The sequence below is a fragment of the Podarcis muralis genome, chromosome 6 (genome assembly GCF_964188315.1).
Source record: "Podarcis muralis chromosome 6, rPodMur119.hap1.1, whole genome shotgun sequence".
Classification (NCBI taxonomy): domain Eukaryota; kingdom Metazoa; phylum Chordata; class Lepidosauria; order Squamata; family Lacertidae; genus Podarcis; species Podarcis muralis.
Window position 1 is genome coordinate 66687365 of NC_135660.1, and position 23932 is coordinate 66711296.

General features: G+C 41.5%; 1 protein-coding gene across 7 annotated transcripts in view; it reads right to left on the reverse strand.

Annotated features, from left to right (window-relative positions):
• PCDH15 (protocadherin related 15) overlaps nt 1-23932 on the reverse strand; it is a 621509-nt gene that overhangs the window by 187897 nt on the left and 409680 nt on the right. For all 7 annotated transcript variants that reach the window (XM_077930491.1, XM_077930494.1, XM_077930496.1 and 4 more), the window contains 2 exons: nt 9247-9355; nt 114-226 (listed from right to left, as the gene is read on the reverse strand). In XM_077930491.1, the coding sequence (XP_077786617.1) occupies nt 114-226; nt 9247-9355 (222 nt within the window). The remainder of the gene's footprint in view (nt 1-113; nt 227-9246; nt 9356-23932) is intronic.

Genomic DNA, 23932 nt, shown 5'->3' on the forward strand with positions numbered 1-23932 from the left:
TTGTTTATAAGTTGACGTTTCCCTTTTTTGTATAAGGAATCCTCACATTCTCCATGGACACTGCTACTTAGTAATGTACAAACACATGGAAATGAGAATTCAGTTGAAATTACCTTAATAACCAAATCAAATTTCTGGTGCAAATCCCTGTTTATTGGCTTTAGGAGGCTGAGTACAGCAGTTGTCGCATTCATACTGAAATACTGTGAATAATCCTCAGGAGTCCCTGCAAAAAGACAGCGAGGTTTGAATAGATAATTGAGAAGAAGGATCAGCATGGAAAATCACAACTTTATTTTAAATATATATTAACTCAAATAATCAATAAAGGAATAATTAAAAACAAAAAACAAAAGAAATACCCTAGTGTGAATATTCGATAGAGCTGCGTATAAGAAACCCTTCTTTCTTTTTGACCTTGATCACCATGTTTAATAGGTTTAATATGTTTAAGTCTCAAGAGACTTTATTTTTTCATAAAAGAGAGATGAGTAGAAATGCCAGCATGCAAATATTTGAAGTGGAGAACACTTGATCAGCAGCTTTTGTATCAAGCCATCGGAAGCTCCATTATATGGAATCAAACCATTGTTCCACATCAGCTAGTAAGGTCTACAGCAACTGGCAGTGGCTTTCCAGGGTTTCAGGGCAGCAGTCTTTCCCAGTCCTACTTGGAGATTCTGGGCCTTGATCTGAGGAACTTCTGCATGCAAAACATGTGCTCCTTTACTGCACTACAGTCCTCCCCCCTGTAATTCCTCCCAACGTTCCTGAAACATTCTTAATCCTTACAACATAGAATATGTACGGCATTTCCAAAAGCTGTAAAATTGCACACAAGAAAGGTGCAGGAAAATGTTATTACTCCATGCATACATACTTTTTTTGATCAAGGGGAGGGATGGAATAACAACTCTGAATGCAAACAAGAATAAAGATGACATCTATTTGCAATGTAACAAGAGACAGAACTTTCACACAATCTTACTTCTTTCCTGCAGGAAACAATTTTCTAGAACAATTTCTTAGAAGCATTACTTTACAGCAGCATACCCCATCTCTCCCAGCACATCCGCACTTAGGCGTTTTAACAATTATACCCCTTGCTGTGCTGGAGATCTGTGTATAGAGCTCACCCATGCACAGAGCAGATGAATGTCTCTATCCATTGCACACAATAATAAGAGAGGGGGAAAGAGTGAGTTATCTTCATCGCTGTCTTTAGGGTCTTCCATACAGAGTGGTTCCATTTCAGAAAGAGGATCTTCTTTTCTAGTTGCGAAATGATAGTATAGATTGCTGAGATTTGATCGGTAATGAAACGTATTGCAGGCTGCATCAAACTGCAAAACATTTCCTAGGGTTGGTAAGTGAAACACCATTCTGATAAACACTTTTGGGTGCACTTAGTTTTAGGGACACCAAATAGCCCTCCTGAATTCAGCTAGACATACATTCTGTTCCTTCACATCACCCCTGGAAGAAGCACAGGCTCTATCCAGATGGACTTTTAGATCTCCCCCGAAGGAAGAATATTAAAGCAGTGTTTCTGACATGATGTACCTACAGCATCAGTTCCAGCTCTTGATTCTGTAGTCAGGAAGAGCAGGCCTCCTAGTAGTTCAGAACTGCAGCAGGCCTTATGTAGAAGCTCTTATAGGGAACAGTGATAATCACTGTTGACCTATCACATGGGCCTATAATTGTAAGATGGATTCCTTGGCTGGTATAGCTGATTTCTCTGCAATTTATTTCTTAGGTGAAAGCTGAGTAGTAGTCAGAGGTTAACTCCTTGCCTGAAACCCTCACATCACACATTCAAGACCTATTGTGGGCTCTGGTCTGAACATGTGGAAAAGAACGGGCAGAAAAGTGTCTCAGTACATTCAAACTTCTTTTGGAATTCTGCTTCTTACTATGCACATAGGGAACGAAAGCCTATGCAAAAGTGCATGATGTGGTATGTTAATAAACCAATAACTCATGGTTGTAGCTGAATGCAAAGCTAGCACAGAATGGAGTGAGGGGTGCATGGATGTATATACTGAAAGTATTAATAATACAATGATTGGTAATGCTGGCCGTTGTTAGTGCTACTATAATGAGAAGCGAAATAAATGGATGTTATTGTAAATAGTGTGTGTCAGGGAACTGCCATCCGAAGGACAGGAGGTGGAAGGGCTCACAGAGGTTAGGAGAGACTTAGCAGACGAAGAGGGAACCAGCAGGGGGAGAGAGGGAGCTCCGAGGGAAAGTGAGTCGGAGGGATGGCTCAGAGACACTTCCAGCGAAAACAGTGGGGAGGTTTCAGGACCTCCTATTGGGACACCCACTCCTCGCCAGAAACTGTCGCGCCGAGAGTCCAGAAGACGTGTTTCCGTTAAGGAGCTTTTATGTTGGAAGAGATTCTGTAAGCGACCACTGTCGGATTCTGCCAGCGACTGACGGAGCCATGCTTAAGGGGCTCCGTTATAGACAGAGGTTTGCTGACTTGGCCAAACTCTGAGGGACTAGGATTTTACGCACAAGCAGCTCATAATCCCATCACAGTGTGTTTTCAGCTGGAAAAGACTACTGTATCCACCAAAGCTTACAGGAAGTGTGGGCTCTGTTAGGAAATTCTCATCCCATAGGAGATTTGCCACTCAATCTTCTCTCTCTCCCTCCCCATACCCCTCTCTCTTTCTGCAGAACTGCCGACAGTGGAGATGACTAACCTTGAAAAGAGAAATTAACATTGTATGCTAAAACGAGTCCTGATTGTCTTTGTCAGAATGTGGCATGAAAGCCATGCCTTTCTGTGAATGGAAGCTATCAAGCTATTGTAAAAATTAAATAAATGGAAAAGGGAATAGAGCAGCTGTATTCTATTGCATACTCGAAAGCAGTAAGTCAATTGTTCTGTATGTCTGGTGGCTAAAATTCAGACAAGAATAAGGCCGACTGTTGCGATGCTGGAAAAATCTGTTATGCATAGCAGTTCTAAGGATACGAGCATGGAAAGGAAATAGCATCTGAAATAGTCCTTCATAAGTACTGGCTATTTCTGGGGACAGTTAACTTCTTAGATAAGGTGGGATTGAATTATTCAATTTTGTGTGGATAAGTCTAACAGTTTAAAATTAAAATAAAGGTTAATTTAATTGCTGACTATTCACTATAGAATTGTGTTTTGAAAAATGCTCAATCTATATCCCCCTACAGTTTCAATCTAGCTTGTCACCTTGGCAATGTTAAGTTATGGCACAGAGAAGGGATTGATCATTAGAAAACATTAGTTTATAAATGATGAAGCTGTACGTTGTAATCAAATTGCTGGAATTAAACAGTCTATGAGTACCAGTATTTCCACCAGTATTTACAGACAGAAAGAGAGATAGACAGATTTAAATCAGAAACAAATAATAGATTGCATACAGAGTTAGAGGAGCTAACTGGGAGTTCTACTCATGCAACCTCCCTTTGCTCGGTTTTGCCCACTCTTCCATTCTTCAGCTCTGAGAGCAGCCAAGGACTCTGAAACAGTGGGAAAGAACCAGCTATATTGGGAAGAACATGTAAGCTGTGGAGATGCTGAATATGAACCCAGTCCCTGTGTCCAAGCCTGAGTCTGTCAGTCAAGAGTCCCTTGAGACTGAGATTCCCAAACTTGGGCCCCAAAGAGAGCATCTTTCTTTTCATAAGGAAAAGGTGCCTGCTAGTAGTTGTAGCCAGTGTGGAGTAGTGGTTAGAGCAGGCATAGGCAAACTCGGCCCTCCAGATGTTTTGGGACTACAACTCCCATCATCCCTAGCTAACATCCCTAGAGAGGTTAGACTCCCCTTGTTGTCTTTCCACCAGCAGGAGAAGACTTTCTTGTTCCAACAGCCTTTGGGGAATGGACTGCTTTTAATGAAAGGGCTGGTGCTGTGCTGTTTTTATTTTAATTATTCGTATGGTTTTCATAGATTTATCTCTACACTTTTAATTCTATCAATATTTAAATGTGTTTCAATCATTGTTTTTGCCCTATATTTTAGCTGTTCTATTTTTAATCTGCAAGCTGCCTTGTCACTGGAAAAGCCAGGGTATGAATTAATAATAGTAATAATAATAATGTTAATCACAATTATTTGAATCTGTTATTGATATTTTTGAAAAGCATTGATCCTTCTCCCCCTCCACCACAAACAATTGTTTTTCATTATCTTCTTTAATGCTCTGTCATGCTCCATCCATAATTTATTCATGTTAAAAAATCCTTTAAACACACACACACACACACACACACACACACACCCCACAAACTCAACTGGTGCCATTTCCCAATGACAACACAGAAAAGAGTGATGGCCGGAAATGTTTGCCGCTGCACCCATTCAAATTGCTCTGGAGAAGTGGCAGTTGTAACAATGGACACAGCTGGGCACAGATGCTATTTCCTCCATGGGGCTTCTTTGCGCGAGGGATTTTCCAGCTTCTGAACCAGCCGTACGCTAGATGAAATGCGAACACGCACCAAGCCAACCATAATTAGTACATCAAATGGACTGAGAAGCCTGAAATGTTCCTGTTCTACAAATGCAGCTGTGGCATAATGAACTGTCTGCTCATCTCCATTTTCTTGTTATTCTTAGCAAAATACGACAGACTATGATATTATAGCAATCAGGATATGAGACATCAGAACAGCAACAGGGGCTTAACTAATAAGCAGAAATGTATGAGGAAAGAAGGAAAGAAGGAAAGAAGGAAAGAAGGAAAGAAGGAAAGAAAGTTAGTTTTTACAGGGCAACTGGATATGTGGCAAGGAAGATGAAAGAGATCACAAAAATGTATACTTGAATCGCTTAGGCGTGCAATTACGTAAATTGCTCAGTAAGGATAAGAGGGGTTGTAATCTTCTCCACATTTTAAATGATCATCTCCTAGGGCTCAGACACCTATTGGAATGCTCTGATAAAAGGAAGTGCTGCTGAAATGCCACTTCAGCTGATAAAAACAGAACTCTCTATGAAAAACAGTAGTTTGGGATTACGACATAGCACCTACTAGCAAATCTTGGAAGGCTTATGGTTTGTAGCACATTGACAGAACAACATTTTTTTAAAAAAACAGCATCCACTTTTTCTTTTTCTTTGGAAGAGAGCACACTGTGGGAGCTGGCAAACAGTTACTGGCTGGCATTATATTCAGTTGGAGGCCGGAGTATTGGGACACGGCCTCTGAACAATTCAAGACAACCATGTCTTTCCAATGTCACAACCAAAGTATTCCTCAAGCTGGGATTTCTGGGCTTCTCCTAAGCTCACAATGAGTCCCTGTTACAGGAATCAACACTTGACCAGTTCTTGAAAGTAGCAAAACAAAGTGCTAGATCAGAGAATGCCAATATGGTAGGTACGCTACTGATAATGTTGGACTACATCTCCCATCATTCCTCACCATTGGCCATGCTAGGTCAGGCTGATGGAAATTGGAGTCCAACAACATCCCGAAGTCATCAGGTTGTCTAGAGGTTGAGAGGAGCAGCCATTTTTGTATACAGTATTTAACAAAGCACCCTGCTTCAGCCAGGTGGATATGAAACACAACCTGGTGAGGAAATTATACCTAACAAAACATTTCTTCCAAGTCACCAGCAAAATGGTGCTTGATTACCCTTGGTTACCTTCATTCAGTTAACTTTCACAACATAACATACCATGTTTCTTACTTCCACTTCTTTACTACTTCTGCTGCCTTTCGACTTGCACTAGAATGGACTGGTTCTCTAAGGACATCAAAGGATCAAGACCATGATTCCTACTGGCTCTTTAGTAGGTATAGGCAGTATCCACCTGTTCCATTAGTACAAGAGACTTGCACTAGCAGGATGAAGATTTCCCTTCCTCTCCTCTCCCCTACAGCTCCCTGTTGAGTTGGGGAAACCCTCTGGCAAAGATTTGGAGGGGTGGGGAAGAGGAAACAGAGGGGGTGCTGCAGAAGTGGAAATCTGTTGCTGCTGCTTTTGAATAGGATTCAACCCTAGGGGATGAGATTCAGCTATCAAGCACCATCAGCAGAGACCCTGCATAGGAATCCAGCCTTAATATAGCTGATTGCCTAATAATACTAGTTTTACTGCATAATTTTGGAAACCCTGTTTTGAAAACTTTGGACAATACAACCAATAAGAATTAAATATTTGGGTGAACTGTATCAATGTGTCTCGGTGTACTGTTTATTATGTTGTAGATGGTAGCATCCAATCTTACAGACAGGAAAAAGAAGAAAAGTCAAAGCAAAAGCAAAAATCTCTACAGCAAGAGTTTTTAGGACAGGGTAAGAAAAGGGTGACTTTCAAAATTTAAATTGGATTCTTTAAAAATTCATGATACAGTCTCTTTTTTCTATAAATTTTTTTATTTAAACTGAAATCTGAATTTAATACAAACTTAGTTTTAAAAACTGAATCTGTGATTATTGTGTTTTTTAAAATGAAACACAGCAAATAGACTGGTTTTGTGCCTGCATGTTCACTGGGGAAATATATATCATTTTTTTAGATCAAGGATTTTAAATGAGATGGAATAAATAAGGTATTTTTGTATTTATTAGTATGGGTTTCCTACTGGAAGCAAGGAACTCCAAAAACACCATAGGCCTTAAGTTCCAGGATACTCCGTCCTGTACCTCATTAGGAGTAATTACTGAACCCAGATGAGTAATATTTATTCCACACTTGTGGGACCTGTGACCCTCCAGGGGGTTTTGGACTCTAGCTTCCATGAGTCCCAGCAAATACAGCCATTGTTGGGAGCAATACAGTGGTACCTCAGGTTGAGTACTTAATTCGTTCTGGAGGTCCGTTCTTAACCTGAAACTGTTCTTAACCTGAAGCACCACTTTAGCTAATGGGGCCTCCTGCTGCTGCCGCACCCCCGGAGCACGATTTCTGTTCTCATCCTGAAGCAAAGTTCTTAACCCGAGGTAATATTTCTGGGTTAGCAGAGTCTGTAACCTGAAGCGTATGTAACCTGAAGTGTATGTAACCCGAGACACAACTGTACCTGGAGGTCCACGGGTTCATCTTCCCTGCTTTATGCCCTCTAACTACCTGAGCACTGTAAACTGCTCAGTTTCCAAATTATGAAGATTCATGACTCCTCCAATCAAATAGCATATGTCCAGTCTAGGATGATTGGCACTTCAGGCAATTGGTCTTGCTTAATGTTCTTTGATGTGAACAGAGAGCATCCAAAAGACATCATGCAATTATGTGCGTGCACAAAGGCTCTCTCTCTCTCACAAACACATATACACTCAAAAGATAGTACAAAAGACATAGGATAGCGTGATAAATATCTCACACTCCTCAGTATCATAAAGCCTTTATTTAATTGCAAACCAATATGCTTTAATTGGAACTAATTAGTACTCATGTTTGTCCAGAAAATAGACAGTTTGTAAAGAAAACAGACAGCGTATAACATGGAAAACCTGATTTAAATCAATTATTCAAATCAGTTCCCCACCGCCAACCCGGTTATTTAAGTCTTGATTTCTATTATTCATTTAAGCCGCCTTCATTCAAATTATTCCACCCTGCTTTAGAATCCTTGCTTTGCTATAATTAAATGACCCACCTTTAATTCCAAATGGAATATCTTTATATATGATAGTCTCGGCTCCTACACACATACCAGAATCCTATTATACCTCAGGTTAATCACTATGTCCCAGTTACTGGACAGTTCAAGCATGAATAAGCTCTATGCAATTTAGTAGTTTATCTTTGTTTCAAACTTACCCAACAGCCCAGTTTTACACTGCTGCACAGGCTTCTGCCACAGAAGCTGAAGCAGCACTCTTTAACTTAGCCCTCCCATCTCTCCTTACTGCATCAAGTCTTTGGGGCAACATCACATCCACACATGACATGATGCTCAATGCTGCAGGTGGTCTTGTGAATGACCAACTTATGCCCTTGAGCAGCTAAATTTGCATCAGTACAAATGCTGATGCTTCTCTAATTATTCCATTGCAATGGAACATATGAGGTACAGGTAAAGGTAAAGGGACCCCTGACCGTTAGGTCCAGTCGTGAACAACTCTGGGGTTGCGGTGCTCATCTCACTTCACTGGCTGAGGGAGCTGGTGTACAGCTTTCAGGTCATGTGGCCAGCATGACTAAGCCGCTTCTGGCGAAACCAGAGCAGCGCAAGGAAATGCCGTTTACCTTACCGCCGGAGCGGTACCTATTTATCTACTTGCACTTTGATGTGCTTTCGAACTGCTAGGTTGGCAGGAGCAGGGACCGAGCAACGGGAGCTCACCCCGTCGCGGGGATTCGAACCGCCAACCTTCTGATCGGCAAGCCCTAGGCTCTGTGCTTTAACCCACAGCGCCACCCACTGAAATTGTGGTACTTCCAGCAGTGCACCGATGAAGAAACAGCAGTAACTGGCTATTCACAGTAATGGGGAAAAGATTAAAACGGAGGACGAGGAAGTGAGGAACACAAGGACATAGGCTATTTGTCCATTTAGCCCAGGGCTGGGTAATGTGTGGCTCTTTTGAGCTGTAAACCCCGTAAGTCCTAAACACTGCTCATACTGGCTGTGGCTGATGGTAGTTGGAATCCCACAGCATTTGAAGGGTGACAGGTTCCCCATGTCTGATCTACCCCAATATTGCCTACTGCGACTGACAGCAGCTCTACAGGGGCTCAAGCTGAAGTCTTTCCCGTCATCTCTAACCAGCCCTTTTCACTGGAAATTCCAGGGAGTGAACTTAGGACTTCTGAGTATGAGCTTTATGGCTGAGCTACTATCACTCCCTTAACCCTATGAACTATTCATGAGCTACTTTTCCTATGCTCAGAAAAAAAATATCATGGCAACCAAACAATCTAACATAAGGGGTTTTTGTTGTTGTTACGCCTCTTATTTTTCTTTTATCAGCCCAACATAGTCTAGCAGCAAAATCTATGTATATGGACAAGCATTTCATTGGATTCATCTAATGTAATTGCTTCATTATTCTGAGGCAAAAACAAAACCCTTCCAAAAGAAAGCTAAATCTTCAAACAGCAGCAATCCAATTTGGAATAAACAACCACAAGAAGAAACCGCACAGTAAAACACTTGCCTAGAACAATAGCAGCTATCACACCAGACTCAGCATGAATCTGTTATTAGGTTTCTGCGCCCCACTTAATCTTTGCCTGCCTGCTGATAATACAGTGTTTGATTGTAAAAGATAGTGAGGTAATCAAATACCAACCAACTAAGATGGAATAGAGGATCCCTGGCCGATCTGAAGGAGGCTGGATGTTTCGGTCCTGATCTATAGCTTGTATAGTTGGTGTGACATTGATTGGGTTCACACGTGCCTGGAATGAAAGTTAAACACATTATAACAGAATATTTACAAAGTGGGTTCTACTTAATAGTAACTAAGGTTAACTTGTGTATCGAATCCCTATAAAATAATGCCCTATGGTAGACAAATGGAATATAGTTGCACAAGCATATCATTTTGCAATACTTTTAAACCTACATTTTAGGCACAATCTAGAACTATTGAAACCAACAGGAAATGTTCTATTGGTTCACAATTGGATACGCATATGCAGTCACCACTTATCTGGGTTTTGTTCACTTTGGTAAAGAGACTTAAGGTGTTCCTGGAGTGTTCGAGTTTATATACAAACATGCAAATTGAGTCTAGGAGGAGGCAGTTCAATACTCTCACATAGCAAGTCTTTTGCCCCAACATCAGTTCTCAAAGGAGAGACACTACTAGCTTCCCAGGTATAAGCAAGATCTGTGTTTGAGGCATCTGAAGTTTGGAATAAGGACACAGATCTTGCTTACATCAGCTGAGAGAGCAAAGGTATGCCATCTACTCCTCCACCCCAGTGCTCTGATGGGTTTCACATTCCTGGGAAGTTTCTGCAATTTCGTGGCTATTGGTTTCCATTTGATTTGAGAAAACTGATTAGTACCACAGCTCTGGCATTACGTACTTCATTGTCCTCCCTTTTGAAACTTTTACCCATTTTTAGACTGCAGGTATTTTAGACTGTAAGAAATTGGCTAATCTTCCAATTTTATCAAAGAGACTGGTGCCATTTTCCAGTTTTCAACCAACTTCAATGTATCCACAACAGTTTTAAAACTGCACTGAACGGCAGCACAGATAAGAACAGATTTCATTGAGAGTGACAACTTTTAAAAAACTGTATGAATGCAGATCACCATCATTTGCTTGTACATATTTCATCAGTTCTTAAATCTACATTAAAAATAGCCTGGGGCATGAGCCACCTACAGACAGATAGGACTTTTCTTTATGCATGTGATTGATTTATGGCTAAACTTCTCCCATTCTACTTTAACAGGTGGTACATTGGAGAGATTAAAAAAAAGAGGCTTTAAATCTGAAGTCATTTTAACTATAATCCCACTGTTGCAATACATATAGGCTACTGTCAAAATGCAGCAGTACAGCCGCATAAAGGAACTGCCTTAAAAAAGATTTAAAACCCATGGGTTTTATGCACACACACGTACCCCTTCAAGAATAGCTTGGTGTGATTCAAAGCATGTATGGAAAATGAGTCATAAATTTCAGAAATGGAATGTGGGGAAACCAAACCATTTTAAATAGCAGGTTTCTGAGTTCGGCATTATATACTTGTCATATAATATGACAGGAAGATAAACAGCGAAGTGCTTATTTAGAGGTGCCACTTTGGAACACATATGCTATAACTTAGCAGACTTCAACTTCCTATCACAACAATGTTAGATTTAAATTTTACTGGAGGATTTGATATCTTTTATTAAAGATCATTCATGATTTCCCCTTAAATGTGGTATTTAGGAGGAATCTAAAACAGAACAGTAGCAGCATTCATCTGCTTTTGACAAAGACCTCCTCCCAAACCAACCAGTGGCGTAGCGTGGGGGGTGCAGGGGGGGCCGGCCGCACCGGGCGCAACATCTGGGGTTAGGGCAAATCCACGGGTTAGGGGGTGCAAATCCACGGGTTAGGGGGCGCAAATTACTTGCCTTGCCCCGGGTGCTGACAACCCACGCTACGCCGCTGAAACCAACTACGGCTTCCACAAAGTGGTTCAAAGCGAAGCGGGTGTTCTAGAAGCTTTGAACCTGCTTCTGAGCTTTGATGCCAGGAATGGGCAGGAGCCCAAGGAGTGGGGGAATTTGTGGGCAACGGAGGCAGGTGGGGAGAATGATTCAGGGCAAGGGACCAGTGATTTGTGGGGTTCTGTGCTGCCCATGAAACAGCTGGTGGTGGAAGTGGGGAATCAGCAGGAAGAGACCAGGTAGCGGAGGAGGAGGCAGGAGAAGAGCTTTGTGAGGTCTCTGGATTTGGAGAGCCTGTGGTGCTCCCAGAAAGAGTATTTGGAGTCCTCTGCTGTCTCCTTGCTCAGGGAGGGGCTTGAAGTGGTGGGAGCAGCTGGAGCTGTTGGGTGCTTGAGAGCACCATGTCAGACAAGGGGGTTTAAGAAGGCAGGGAGGCAAGGCTACACTGTTGCTCCAACTGTCTGAGATGGGGGACACGTCTGCAGTCATAGGTTCCTTGGACAGTTAGTTAGTAGGAAGTGTTGTCTATCATTTGAATGTTAGGAGCTGATGTAACCGAGTGCTTTACCAATAAAGAATTAAAAATCTAGTCACTTGTCTTCATTGGTTTGAATGTGTTCATGACATATTCATTGGGGCAGTTATCAAAGGCTCCATGTGGCCTTCAAAGTACCCCCTGCTATGGGCATGGAGCCCCTAGGCAATTCTTGCATTCCCCCCCCCCCCCAGTGCTGTTTCCAGCGACTTGCATAGGGAAAACAGAACGGAACAAAACCTGTGCCCACAAAAATGGCTGGTGCAGTGGGTTTCATGTTCTTTGTGGTATTTACTGCTGAAACTAGTTAAAACCTTTTTGGTTAACCAAATAGGAACACTGAACGGAGCTACTAAATACAATACGCTGTTGGTGCTGTTACACCACTTTGTGTTTTTACACACTTTGTAACATTGGATTTTGTCAAGTAAAAACTGTGCAGTAAAAATTTGTTCACTAGGCTTTCCAGTTTGGCCCTGTTTATATATGGCATTAAGCTGCTTTTTGCACATTTATAGTAGTCTCCCAGATATCTGCATTTGTATGAATAATGCAGTGTATAAGACGGATCTCAACTGCAGCAGCTTCAAGGGCCTCTGGTGCATAAGGAGTCTGTTGCAGCTGTCAAGATTTGTGAGTTTCCTGTGAACTGCAGATATAATTCCAAGTCCTACCAGTGAAAAATCAGTCATTCGCTAACTTGCGTGGCAAGGCCCCCAAACCAGCCCCTCGTTAGAATAAAATTCACACTGACACAGAATTTTGGTTTAAGGTTATTGGGCAAATTTTAGGCCACAACTTTATTGATGATTACAAAAATGTGAGCGGTATTAGCTTAGGCATTGGCAAAGGACTATATTGGACTCCTGCCCCCTTTGCAGGAAGTCAGTAAGGGTAAACCACCCAAAGAGGAAGCCACAGCGGGGGAACTCGCCTGTAGCTCTCCTCAGTGTCCCAGAGGCCTGGCATGTCCTTAGCCCCTCAAGCAGACATCGGACAGGATCCAGGCCCTGGATTCCTTTAACGGAATAGCCTTGGTCAATGGAGGGGCAGGCGAAGGCTGACCTCCCCTCCCCCACAAATCAATGAGCCAATGCCTAACCGCCAAACCTTACAAAGTTGTGACGATTGCTAAGAGGTAGGCTAAAACCAAGTGGCCAGTGCCAATCTGCCAAATGGAAAAATTCCCAAGACAGGCAATCAACCAAAGTCCAAAGCAAGGCCAGAGGACATCTAAAATAAAGGATGGATGATCAGATGTTCGGCAGCGTGAAGCAGGTGCCTGACACGCCTCACGCTGCCACTTTAATATCCCCCCCATGATCACCCCACACAAAAGTGATTGGCCAAGAAGCCGGGGTGAATGTGTTGCCACCAGGGCATGATGGCATTACTCTGCCCATGCCGGGGGGGAGGAACTGGCCTGGGGGCTTCCCCGCAACCAGGACCATCCTTAAAGATGATACCACTTCCCTTTGCCATTTAAAAAAACTACTATGTGCTACATTGTTTTTTAAAACGAACATTTTAAAAGTAAACAAGTATTTGTTTGTGTGTGTGTATTTGTATCACTGCAAACATAAAGATACATTCCAGACAATGTTAAGCACTTCAGCATTGGTAGCGGCATGAGAGATCTAAGCAAGTTAAATTGATGAGATTTAGAAGTGCTTAACATTGGCTGGATTGTGTCCAAAAAAGTTTCAACATAAGAAAGTATGTTAATTAACATCAGATCATTTTTGCACCAATAAACAAGCACAGGCTGTACTACTACAAAAGGAATCACGATATTGCTGTTAGTCAATGTTACCTTTTCTTTTTCTTTTCTTTTTTTAAAAAAGTATTCCTATTGACCTCTGTCTAAAATGCTATTGCTATGTTTAGGTGCAGAACCGTTATTCAAGGACATAGATGCCAAGAGAATTTCCTGGGCCCAGTACACTGTATGTGGATTGGGACCCTCCCCATCCTGCTAACACTACCCCACCCCCTCTATCTTTTTCTACTGCTTATGTACATATATTAACTAAGCCCAGTTTAAAAAGGTAAAGGCACCCCCTGACAGTCAAGTCCAGTCGCAAATGACTCTGGGGTTGCGGCGCTCATCTTACTTTATAGGCTGAGGGAGCCAGCGTTTGTCCACAGACAGTTTTTCTGGGTCATGTGGCCAGCATGACTAAGCCACTTCTCGCACAATGGAACACAAACACCAGAGCAGCACACAGAAACACCGTTTACATTCCAGCCAGAGCGGTATCTATTAATCTACTTGCACTTTGATGTGCTTTTCAACTGCTAGGTTGGCAGGAGCTGGGACCAAGCAACAGGAGCTCACCCCATCGCGGGGATTTAAACCGCCAACCTTTTGATCGGCAAGCCCAAGGCTCAGTGGTTTAGACCACAGTGCCACCTGTATCCCCAGTTTATCTAGTTGCAAATATAAAAGCAGAGCGAGAAGCATGTATACAACCTTGTGCTCTTGGCGGGAAAAGCAAGATATAAATATATACCACATAGCACATAGATAAAGTATGCAATACACTCCCATTCGAGGCAGCAATACCCACCAATTTGGAAAACCTACCGAAGCTGCCCAATGGTATTTTATTCCGTAAAAGCAGCCCATTTGGGGAGTGAATGAAGTAATGTGAACATGAGGAGTTTAAACAAACATAGCTCAGCATCTTTCTGTACCCAAGTTCACCTGATTTCTCTGCACCTCTGGGAGGGCCCGCTCCCAAGTCTCAGGAGGGGGTGGTCAACATAATTGTTCCTTCTTCTGATTGCCTCACAGCAGTGATGAAGTGATTAAGACTCCCTAGCAATGGGGCTGTCTGTGAAGTGCCAAAGCCTTTGGAGTAGTCTCCAGAATTTGTTTTATAACTTTCTGAAGAGCTTTTTATTTATTTATTTTTTAATGAGAGCTAAGAGTCTGGGTTCCTGATGACATGGGACCTGGTACACATTCACCCCTTGTATGCCCCTCTCAGTGAGATCTAGTTGCCAAGAAGCTATAACTTCTTTTGGATGCTGATAATACTATAGTCTACGTGCTGAATAGTGAGGGAGAGAACCCCAGTATATGGATCAAATGCTGAATTGTAAAGAAACTTCCATACCCAGTAATGCCCTTGTCATTGTAACTGACAGCAGGCTAACTCCTCAGTTAACAATAAATAATGCAGGCATGCAGACAAGCTCTTTGCTCAGAATTCACCTCATGAAATGCCATTGACATTATAAAGTAGGTTATAAGAAACTGATTTACTTTAATTATTTATGCTAATGATTAGGAGTTCAAATGCCTACACACAAGCCTATAAATAAATGAGAAAAGAAAGAGATTTTGCATCACCCACGCTTAGGTTGTAGCAGCTAAGGCAGGCATTGAGAAGCCTATGAAAGCCATGGCAACTTCATTTGTTTTGCCTTAGACAACCCTTACCACCCATTTCTTGTTGCAATGTTTGGCTTGGCTCAGTGGGCAGCGCTTCCCAGGTTACCTTTACCCTGGCATGCAAAGTGGTGAAAACACATCTGCCCCTGCCTGACATTCTTCCTGCCCTTCACAAGGGCTGTGCATGGTATAGCAGTGCCATACATGGGCTTTTCTGAAGATGGAAGTAAATGGGGAATTCTGAGGAGGATGCAAAATAATTTACTTGACAGGCTACTACTAAAGCTTGTGAAGCATGGCATATTCCTCTCTTGAAACCGGACGAGCTTTACCCTCAAATCCTCTTTTTCTTCCCCATCACACTCCAAATGCTTAGGGCCTTTGATCCACACGCAGCACCATGATCCTACAGGATAATAAACATGCCATTCCTTTGAACTTATCCACATCACACGGAGAGAAATTACTAGAGCCAAATTACATGTGACGTCCATTATGTAAAAGCAATTAATGGGCATTCAGAGGCATGGTGCCTCTGACAGTAGAAGGAAAACACAGCCACCATGGCTTACAATGCCTGTTAAGTCACTATGCCTATGGTCAGAGACGCTATGCCTCTGAATGCCAGTTGAGGCCTCCCCGTTGGGCAGAACACTATTACACACAGCTCCTGCTTGTGGGCTTTGCATATGCATCTGGCTGGCCAGCACAGTGAAAATAGGGTGCTGGACCAGAATCACAGGATCAAATAATTGTAGAGTTGGAAGGGACCACAAAGGCTATCAAGTCCAACCCCCAAAGTGGGGCTAGATGAGTCATTGGCTTGATCTAGCAGAGCTCTTCTTATGTTGATGTTTTAAATAGCTACTGTGGCATTAGAATTATGTTGCATGGGGAGGAAGGATTGACCCCCTTTTCTCTTGAAATGGTCCCAGCAAAAATCAATCACTTGTCCCCTGCCAAATCTGTTATTTATAAAAGGAAAGATGTTTCCATTCACACCAATGGGAGTTTCCCTCCAAATGCAAATGGCAATTTGGGGGGATTTCCAGAGGGATCTCGGGGGGGGGGGGAGGAAGGGTCATATTCCCCTCCCTGACTGATGCAGTCCAGATCCCGCTCAGAGGCCACTGAAAGAGGCATTTACAATAAAAAATAACTGTGCACATTATTTTATTTCATAGTTACAGCTCTTTCTAATAAGCTACAATGTACTTTCTTGGAACTGCTGATTCAGTCCCTAGCTTTGGCAAGGAGTTTAAAATCTCTAGGTGAGGCTTGGTGGTGCTCAGCTGTATAGGTTGTATCTTCTATCTCCTTTACAGAACTGCAGCCTTTAACTTATAGATCCTTGCTAGGTTGCTGGTGCTCCCTCTCAGAGCCCTGGTCTGCCCCTGGTGGCTGGAAGAAAACCTATAAAATTCTTCAATCTGATCTGTTTAGTTCATGGTAGAAGACAATGAACATGTGATTTTCTCCCTTTGTATCAAACTGGAACAAGTGGGATATCAGTTGGCTGGAAAGATGTATATTTCTGCTAATCTATTCATATCTGCTAGTAATGACATGGAAATCTGCTTTCATGCCTTCTTCCCCTATTTCTGTGTTTTCTGTGTTATAGTCCCAATGTGGCAATTTCTTTTGGTGTGATCCATACATTTGTGTTTAGCACTTACTTCAGGCAAAGCCAACATTGGTCAGATTTGGGGATGGTTAATTGTACCCCCAACATACACCACACACTTCATGTTGTGACAATAATACAGCGAGACAGCATCTTTCCTGAACCTTTAATGAACAATCAGTTTGCAGTCTAACAGGATAGCTTGGCAAGTAGAATTATGATTATCTCCACAAGTGGCAGCACTGTGACAAAGATGAGAAATATTTTAGAAGCGAAGCATGTTGATAAGGCATCGTAAACTACCTGATCTAAATGTCATTTCAGAATCTCCATATGGTGAAAAATGACATTTAATGATGAAAGTATATGAATGTATATCACTAGATCAAAATAATTAAAGACAATAATTTCCTCTTCTTCTGATTTCTTAATAAGTTTGATTTTTTGCAAAAAAAGAGGGAATTTGATGTCAGCTTTTTAGCAAACCTAAATCTGCCACAGAAAAGATTTTGCAGAGGAATTCCATTGCAGCAAGCATCAGTGGTACCTACAGGGGCTTAATCAATACTGGAAATTGTACAGAGTCCTTATATGGATAAATGCTGGAGAGCTATCATTTCGGCTGAAAGAGCAGCAATATGTGGGAGAAAGGAGGTCTATTTACATACTGAGATTTATAAGTGGGTAATATAATTTGTTAGTTTCTAGGGCTGTGCATAGCCCCCTGTACTCCGCCATAGCTGACCTGGGGAATACCCAATCAGGATCCAGCACCAAATCAATTTCTGGGATGGGATAATGTGAATTAAGAGTTTTTTAAGCCCTATATGATCAGAAGGGGGGTAGGGGAAGGAAATGCTATGTTGCTCCCCCAATGTAGAGAGCAGGAAGGTTCAGTACTTCTGTAGGCTGCCTAGTCAGTATGTTCTCTGCACAGAACAGAATAGTAAAGCAGAGACCGCATGCAACCAGCAGGCTTGCACCCTGTGGGGCTGCATCTGTATAGCAGTCCTGCCAGGCCTACTTGCCCTCCCTCTTTGTCTTGTCCCTTCCTGCATTAATGCCCCCAAATGCTTCACCTATGTGAGCTTCAGTCCCTAGTCATCCTCACCACTGACAACGATGCCACCTCTATGACTGCCATATAAGTTTTAAGTGGTTTAAACAACAACAACAACAACAACACGATGTAAACATAATGTAATAATGTAATGTAACAGTAACATTAATGTAACATTAACAATTGGGTTCCCCCCTCTCACCTCTCCTCCAGAACAGAGGACTAATACAACAAATTTTCCAAGTTTTAAGTTTTAAGGTATAAACCTTTTTTTGGAAGTATACAACTTTTTCCTTTTTTGAAAGAAATTTTGAAGGAAAGATGATTGCTTTTGAAAGTCTCAAGTTATTTAACCTCCATCACATTTTAAATGTTAGAAGATACACTTAGGCTTCATTATGTAAAATAGCCATTTTAATGTAATTTCAGGTTAAAAACTGAGCCGTTTGCGTAGCACACTTATAAAACAGACCCTTCCACAGCCGGAAAGCTGTGCAGGTAAAATAAATGCTTGCACATCTGCCAGGAGGGAATCACAAACCCCTCCACTCCTAAGCTTCATGTATTTCCATATTAAAATTAGTGCCAATTTCTTTTAATTAGCCTTGTCATTCTTTGTGCAGCCCTATGCAGATAAAAATTAATTATCTGTAAATTCACATCTTCATAATTTTTAACCTTCGCTTCACTTGTTTTCAGTGACATTTACTGAAAAACACCACTTATCAGGAGATTGCACATGGAGGACAGACAATTCATCAAAAGGTAAAAAATAAAAATAATAGAATAAAAAAGGATGAGAGAGGGGGGGAAATCATTCTGAAACAGTGCATGAAGCCTTAAGCCTAAACTACCACATAATCAGGACCTCATCAAACCTTTCTGTTTTGATGCTGCTGAAAGAGGCATCTCATTTAAATGCCATTAATATGAAATGGCGGTTTTCATTAAGTTGTAATATCTAGTACCTGGCAAGTCTTGCTGTAAATCTGTTGAAGACTTAACATTCCCCTTCACTTTGTATATAAATCACTTTGTATTTATATTGCTGATGACTCTCTGTTCCCATGTTGTGGTAAACTGAAACCATCTTTAAAATATCAGGGGGAGGGGGGCGGAATCAAGAAAAATAAATAAGAAAATATTTAAATTACAAGGATGGCTTTATATCTCAGTGAAATAGCTTCTTACAACTGTTGAAGTAGTTTCCACCCGAAAGGTGAATGTCAGTTTGTCACCCATCTAAAGCTACTAAAGATGCAACACTTAGTCGAGTGGAACAATTTCTGAGAAAACATCCATAGCACTACACCATAAACACGCCATAGTTAATAAATCCCGCCATAGTTAATAAATCCCCAGCTGCAATTAAACAAAGCAAAATAAAACCCTTAGGAGTAAGTACCTGAAACTGCAATCAGCCTTCTTTTCTACCCCATCTAATGATTTCAGCTTTTGCCCACAAATTGTAAAAAATAATAATATCAGTGGCTCTCACGAAATTGACAAATTGTTCATAGTCAGCCCAATGACAATAAAACAGTTACAACTTTCTAATGGGAAGATAGACTGTTTCTAAATGGCCGCAAGTGAGCAAACATGAATAATAATATTAAGAGTCTAATTCCATCCCTAAAGTTCTGATTGTGGCTGAGATGAGGTGACAGGACTAAATTGTATCTAATATTTCACCACCTACCAAATGTCTTTTTAAAGATAGTAAGCACACATGCATCAACTCCATTAGCATTTAAATTTATTATCTGACAAGAACTTGTTTAGGATGAGAGATTATAATCTAATTAACGCCATCAATTCAGGGGCAGTCTTGAAGTGTCAAGGAATTTGAAGAAAGCAAAGGAGTATGTGATTTCATATACTGTGGCATAAATGGAAGCTTTTCTTCAAGTGCAGGTAATAAGAGTGGAACCCACCAATTTAGATTAGAATAACAGAAGAGGACAAGGAGTTAAGGCTTCTTACCTCTACCCCCTCAATACCTTCCTATGCCAGGTTTTTGAACTGGATCAGATCCCCTGAACCGACTAGTTACCTTTAAAAATCCTTTTAGACAATTGCATTCTGGTCCCATGAACATACCATTTGCACAATTTTTCTTCCATCCCTTTTGGTAAAGTTTATTTGGTAAAGCAGGGGTGGGGAAACATTTTGGTTCAGGGGCCAGGATGCTTCTCAGGGCCAGCCTCTCGGGCTGAGCTTGATAGATGGGGGGCACTGTCTTGTCAACCACATGACATCACTATCACATGATTGACAGGTAGGCGGGGCCATCCAGCTTTCAAGATTGCTTCACCTGCTTTGCAGATCTTCCTGTGATCCCCCTTTAAACCCAATGTGGGTTTAAAAGAGGAATGTGGGGGGACTTACAAAGCGACCCTTGGAGGAAGTGTAGGCTGTTTCTGAGAGTGCTTTTGCCAAGCATTTGTAGTTAGTTGCCTTTGCTTGACAGTGCTTTGCCATACCTTGGGGGGGAAAACCTCCTCTCATTCTACCTTCTCTGTCACATGCCAAACCAAACACAACTCTGACTTTGCTTTAGAGTGGAAGCTGAGGAAGGAAGAGGGAGGAGACTTGCAAAGACTTTCCCCTTCTTCCTGTTGAAGTACCCAATCTCATGCCAACCTCACTGCCATCTTTAATTTCTGCTCATCAGTTGGATGAATGGATATTATATAGTCTGCCTAGGCTATGTTATCCTGTTCCTTGCTGTGAACAAGATTGTACTGCCAATGCAAGATTAAACCCTGTATTTTGAAATATTGCATATATTGCTATTTTTGAAGCTTCTGCTGCTATTCCCCCCCCCCCCCCTTATACTTTCACTGTGCTAAACAACTCACTAACCCCACAGTACTCCAGGGAGGCACCTGGTTTAGACGCCAGGAAGTTCCCTATTGTTCATTACAACTGGCACATAGGCATGGGAGCAAGCACAATTCTTCCCCTGGGAGCCTCCAGAGGTCAGCAAAGGGCCTCCTCATGGTGTGGGCTTCAGCAGGTGCCCAGTGATGCCAGTCTGAGGAAGGGAACATGGTCATCCTGAACTAAGGTGTCTAAATGTTTCTAAACTGGAACCAGCATTGCCATACAATCTTGAAATGAAAATAAATTATTGTTTTCTCTGCCAGAGAAGCCTTCATAAATGGGAAAGGACTATAAGAAGTTTGAACTGCTGCTACAAAGGAACAGTGAAAGGCTTTGTAAGATGTGGAGGTCTACGCAGTCTAGACCTATAACTAGAGAGCACAGAGATGACTTTGAAGCTTTCTTTGAAGTTCCTCACACAGTTTGGGGTTTCTTTTCTGTTCTATATATGCTAGACTATAGAGAATTCTCTATATAGTTAAGGAAAGGCCTTTACTATAGCTGCACAGTCAACTAGTTGTATCATGAAAACAAATACTTCAATTTCACCACCACTGTCACAAAAACAAAGGCTTTATTTGACCTTGTGCTCTTGAAATTGTTAGTGTCACTTCTGAGATTTCACAGGGGAGACGTTATTTTCCAGGGATTTATTTTGCTTTCAGCATAGTGTACAGCTTTAGAAAAGTTTTTATTTTCCCCCCAAAGCGTTAATGTGTTTTGTTTCTAAGAGCAAATCAGCATCAATGTGAAAAATACTTTAGGAGATGATTGAGAAAGGATGGAATTTGTCACACAAGAATAACATTAAGAAGTAATTTCTGCCCAGTGGTTTCAAGAAAGATCGGAGGGGTGGGGGTGGAACAGAAGCCTAAAAACCTTAGAAAAGAAACACTGGGTTGTATCTGATTAAGTCAGGAGTGCTGAACCTCTGGCCCTCCAAACGATGCTGAATTATAATTCACATCAGCCCCAGCAAGCATGACCAATGGCCCAGGATGATGGGAGCTGTAGTTTAGCAACACCTGGAAGTCCAAGGTTCTTCACACCTGTACTAAGCCATAGTGTAGATCTATGACTCTTATATATCCATTGATTTCAATAGGTCTACTCTAAGTTAGTTGGATACTACCTAGTCTCTTTGTGACAATGTATACCCTGTTCTAAAACTTGAATCTTGAATAGTTTCTTCATTATCAAAATGTGAAACCAGGTTTGTTATAGACCTCTCAATCAGATCAGAAAAACTGATATCTCCTGTCTCCTCCATGCGTGAATTACAGTTTTAGGTTTATGTAATAGGAACCAGAAGCAAGCAAGTAATCATAGGCATTAGGATTGGCACAATTAGGGTGCAGAGGGGTTGATTTAGGCCTCAGGTGCCCTTGGATACACACACACACACACACACACACACACACACACAGTGGTGAAAGAGACGGAAATAGGACTGGATAACCATTCTTTTCACAGCTACCAGCTCCATCTATAAACATAATATTCTGTGTACAAAAGGCACATTGGATACATTAAGAGTTGGACTAAGAGAGAGAGAAGCAGGAGGAAGAATAGGTGATGGCAGAAGAGATTAGGAGGATAATGCTGGCACTGCTGGTGCCACCAAAAAGAGGATTGACTGTGTCCAAGAAACACAGAAATGTGAAAGAAATTAAAATTTGTCTCCTGAGTATTAGCCAAGATATGTTTTTTTTTTTATTCACAGTAGCATGCATTGGTTTTAGCATGTGGAAATTTCATAGTTGTCTCTGAAGAACGATAAGTTGCAAAAAGAGAGAGAGAGAGAGAGAGCGAGGGAGAGAGAGAGAAAAGCCTTGAAATATCACTTTTTAAAAATCCCAAGCCAGTGTTTCCTGGCCTGGGTGGCATTGACCATATTGGCATTCATCACATTCCCTAGCTACAAAATGCAGTCTTCTGTGTGGTGGTTCTCAGGTTTATCAAATGTGCCACATGAAGGACATTAGAACTTCAAGACAAAATAGCTTTTCCTTTGTTCATGCAGAACCTTGATGAATTGTGTTTTCTCTAAGATAATATTTGCAGAAGTCATTTGGAAAAACCCTGCTTTACACTAAGTGCCAAAACAAACAATGAGTTGCTGGCAAGCCCTTGTGTATGTGTCGGCTTCATGACCTTCAGTCTGGTGAGAAGGGAGAGATTTATACAAAGAATACATCCGTTCTGACATACACAGATATCACAGATTGCCCTGAAATGCATTGTCTACAATGCTGGTTGTGACGTTTTTCTTGCAGAAAATGTCTGATTAAAAACATTTTGAAAACAAATCATGCAGTCAAAATGAAGAATGGTAAAGGACAAAGCGGTAGCAATGCCGCTAAGTGGAACCAATGAACTTTAGCATGACAATAACTCTTTGAACTTGGCAATGATTCAAAAACAGACAGCCATATTAATATGGGGTGCGTTCTGTCATTCTGGGCTAAGTTGGTCACAGCCTAGCAAGTGTGTGTGTGTGAGAGAGAGAGATGGGGGGCGGGACATGCCTGAACACACCTTATGACTATGGCGTAGGATGGATTTTGATCCTGTGTTTTAGTTCTGCTGTTAATGTGTGTGTGTGTGTGTGTGTGTGTTGGGGTGGGAGTTCACTCCTAAAGGGCTGTTGATAAGCTTTTGATAAGCTTGAAACACTGGGTAGTTGGTCAGAAAAGAGAATAATTGAGTATCTGTCAAAACACCATAAATCTCCAAACTCACCCAAACACCCAGTTTCTGCTCTCTACAGCATACGTCTATGTACATATATGGAACCACATTATTCAAGGAAAAATAGAAAAATAAATACATACATACATACATACAAAATGTAATTTTATTTTTAAAAAAGGACACCAGTTATTTGTTTCTGTAATGCAGAATAGAAATTGCTATGAAAATATTCTCTTTGAAGATCAAACGCAAGGAATAAGAAATTACACAAAGACTGGAGGGAGGCTTGGGCTAAGCAAAAAGAAACACAATTAACTCTGCTTCATATAGAGAGCTGTTTACAAATGGTGTAGAGTTACCCACACCACATACAACTCACACTTCTGGTCTTGTTTCCAGACACATCCAAGAAGTAGGTTCCGAAATCTTTTCAGTTTACAATTACATTAGGGAAACTGTATCACTTGCCAATGCAAGTTATGTTCAACATGTACATGTAGTCAAGTGGGGGATAAATCATAAACAAACAAAATAAAATGGAAATATGCAAGTGTCAGAGTGACATGAAAGAACCTGGGACCTTTTGCATCCAAAGCATGTACTCTGCCACAGATCTACAGCCCTTTCTCATGTACACTCACTTGAGAAAGGATGAAAG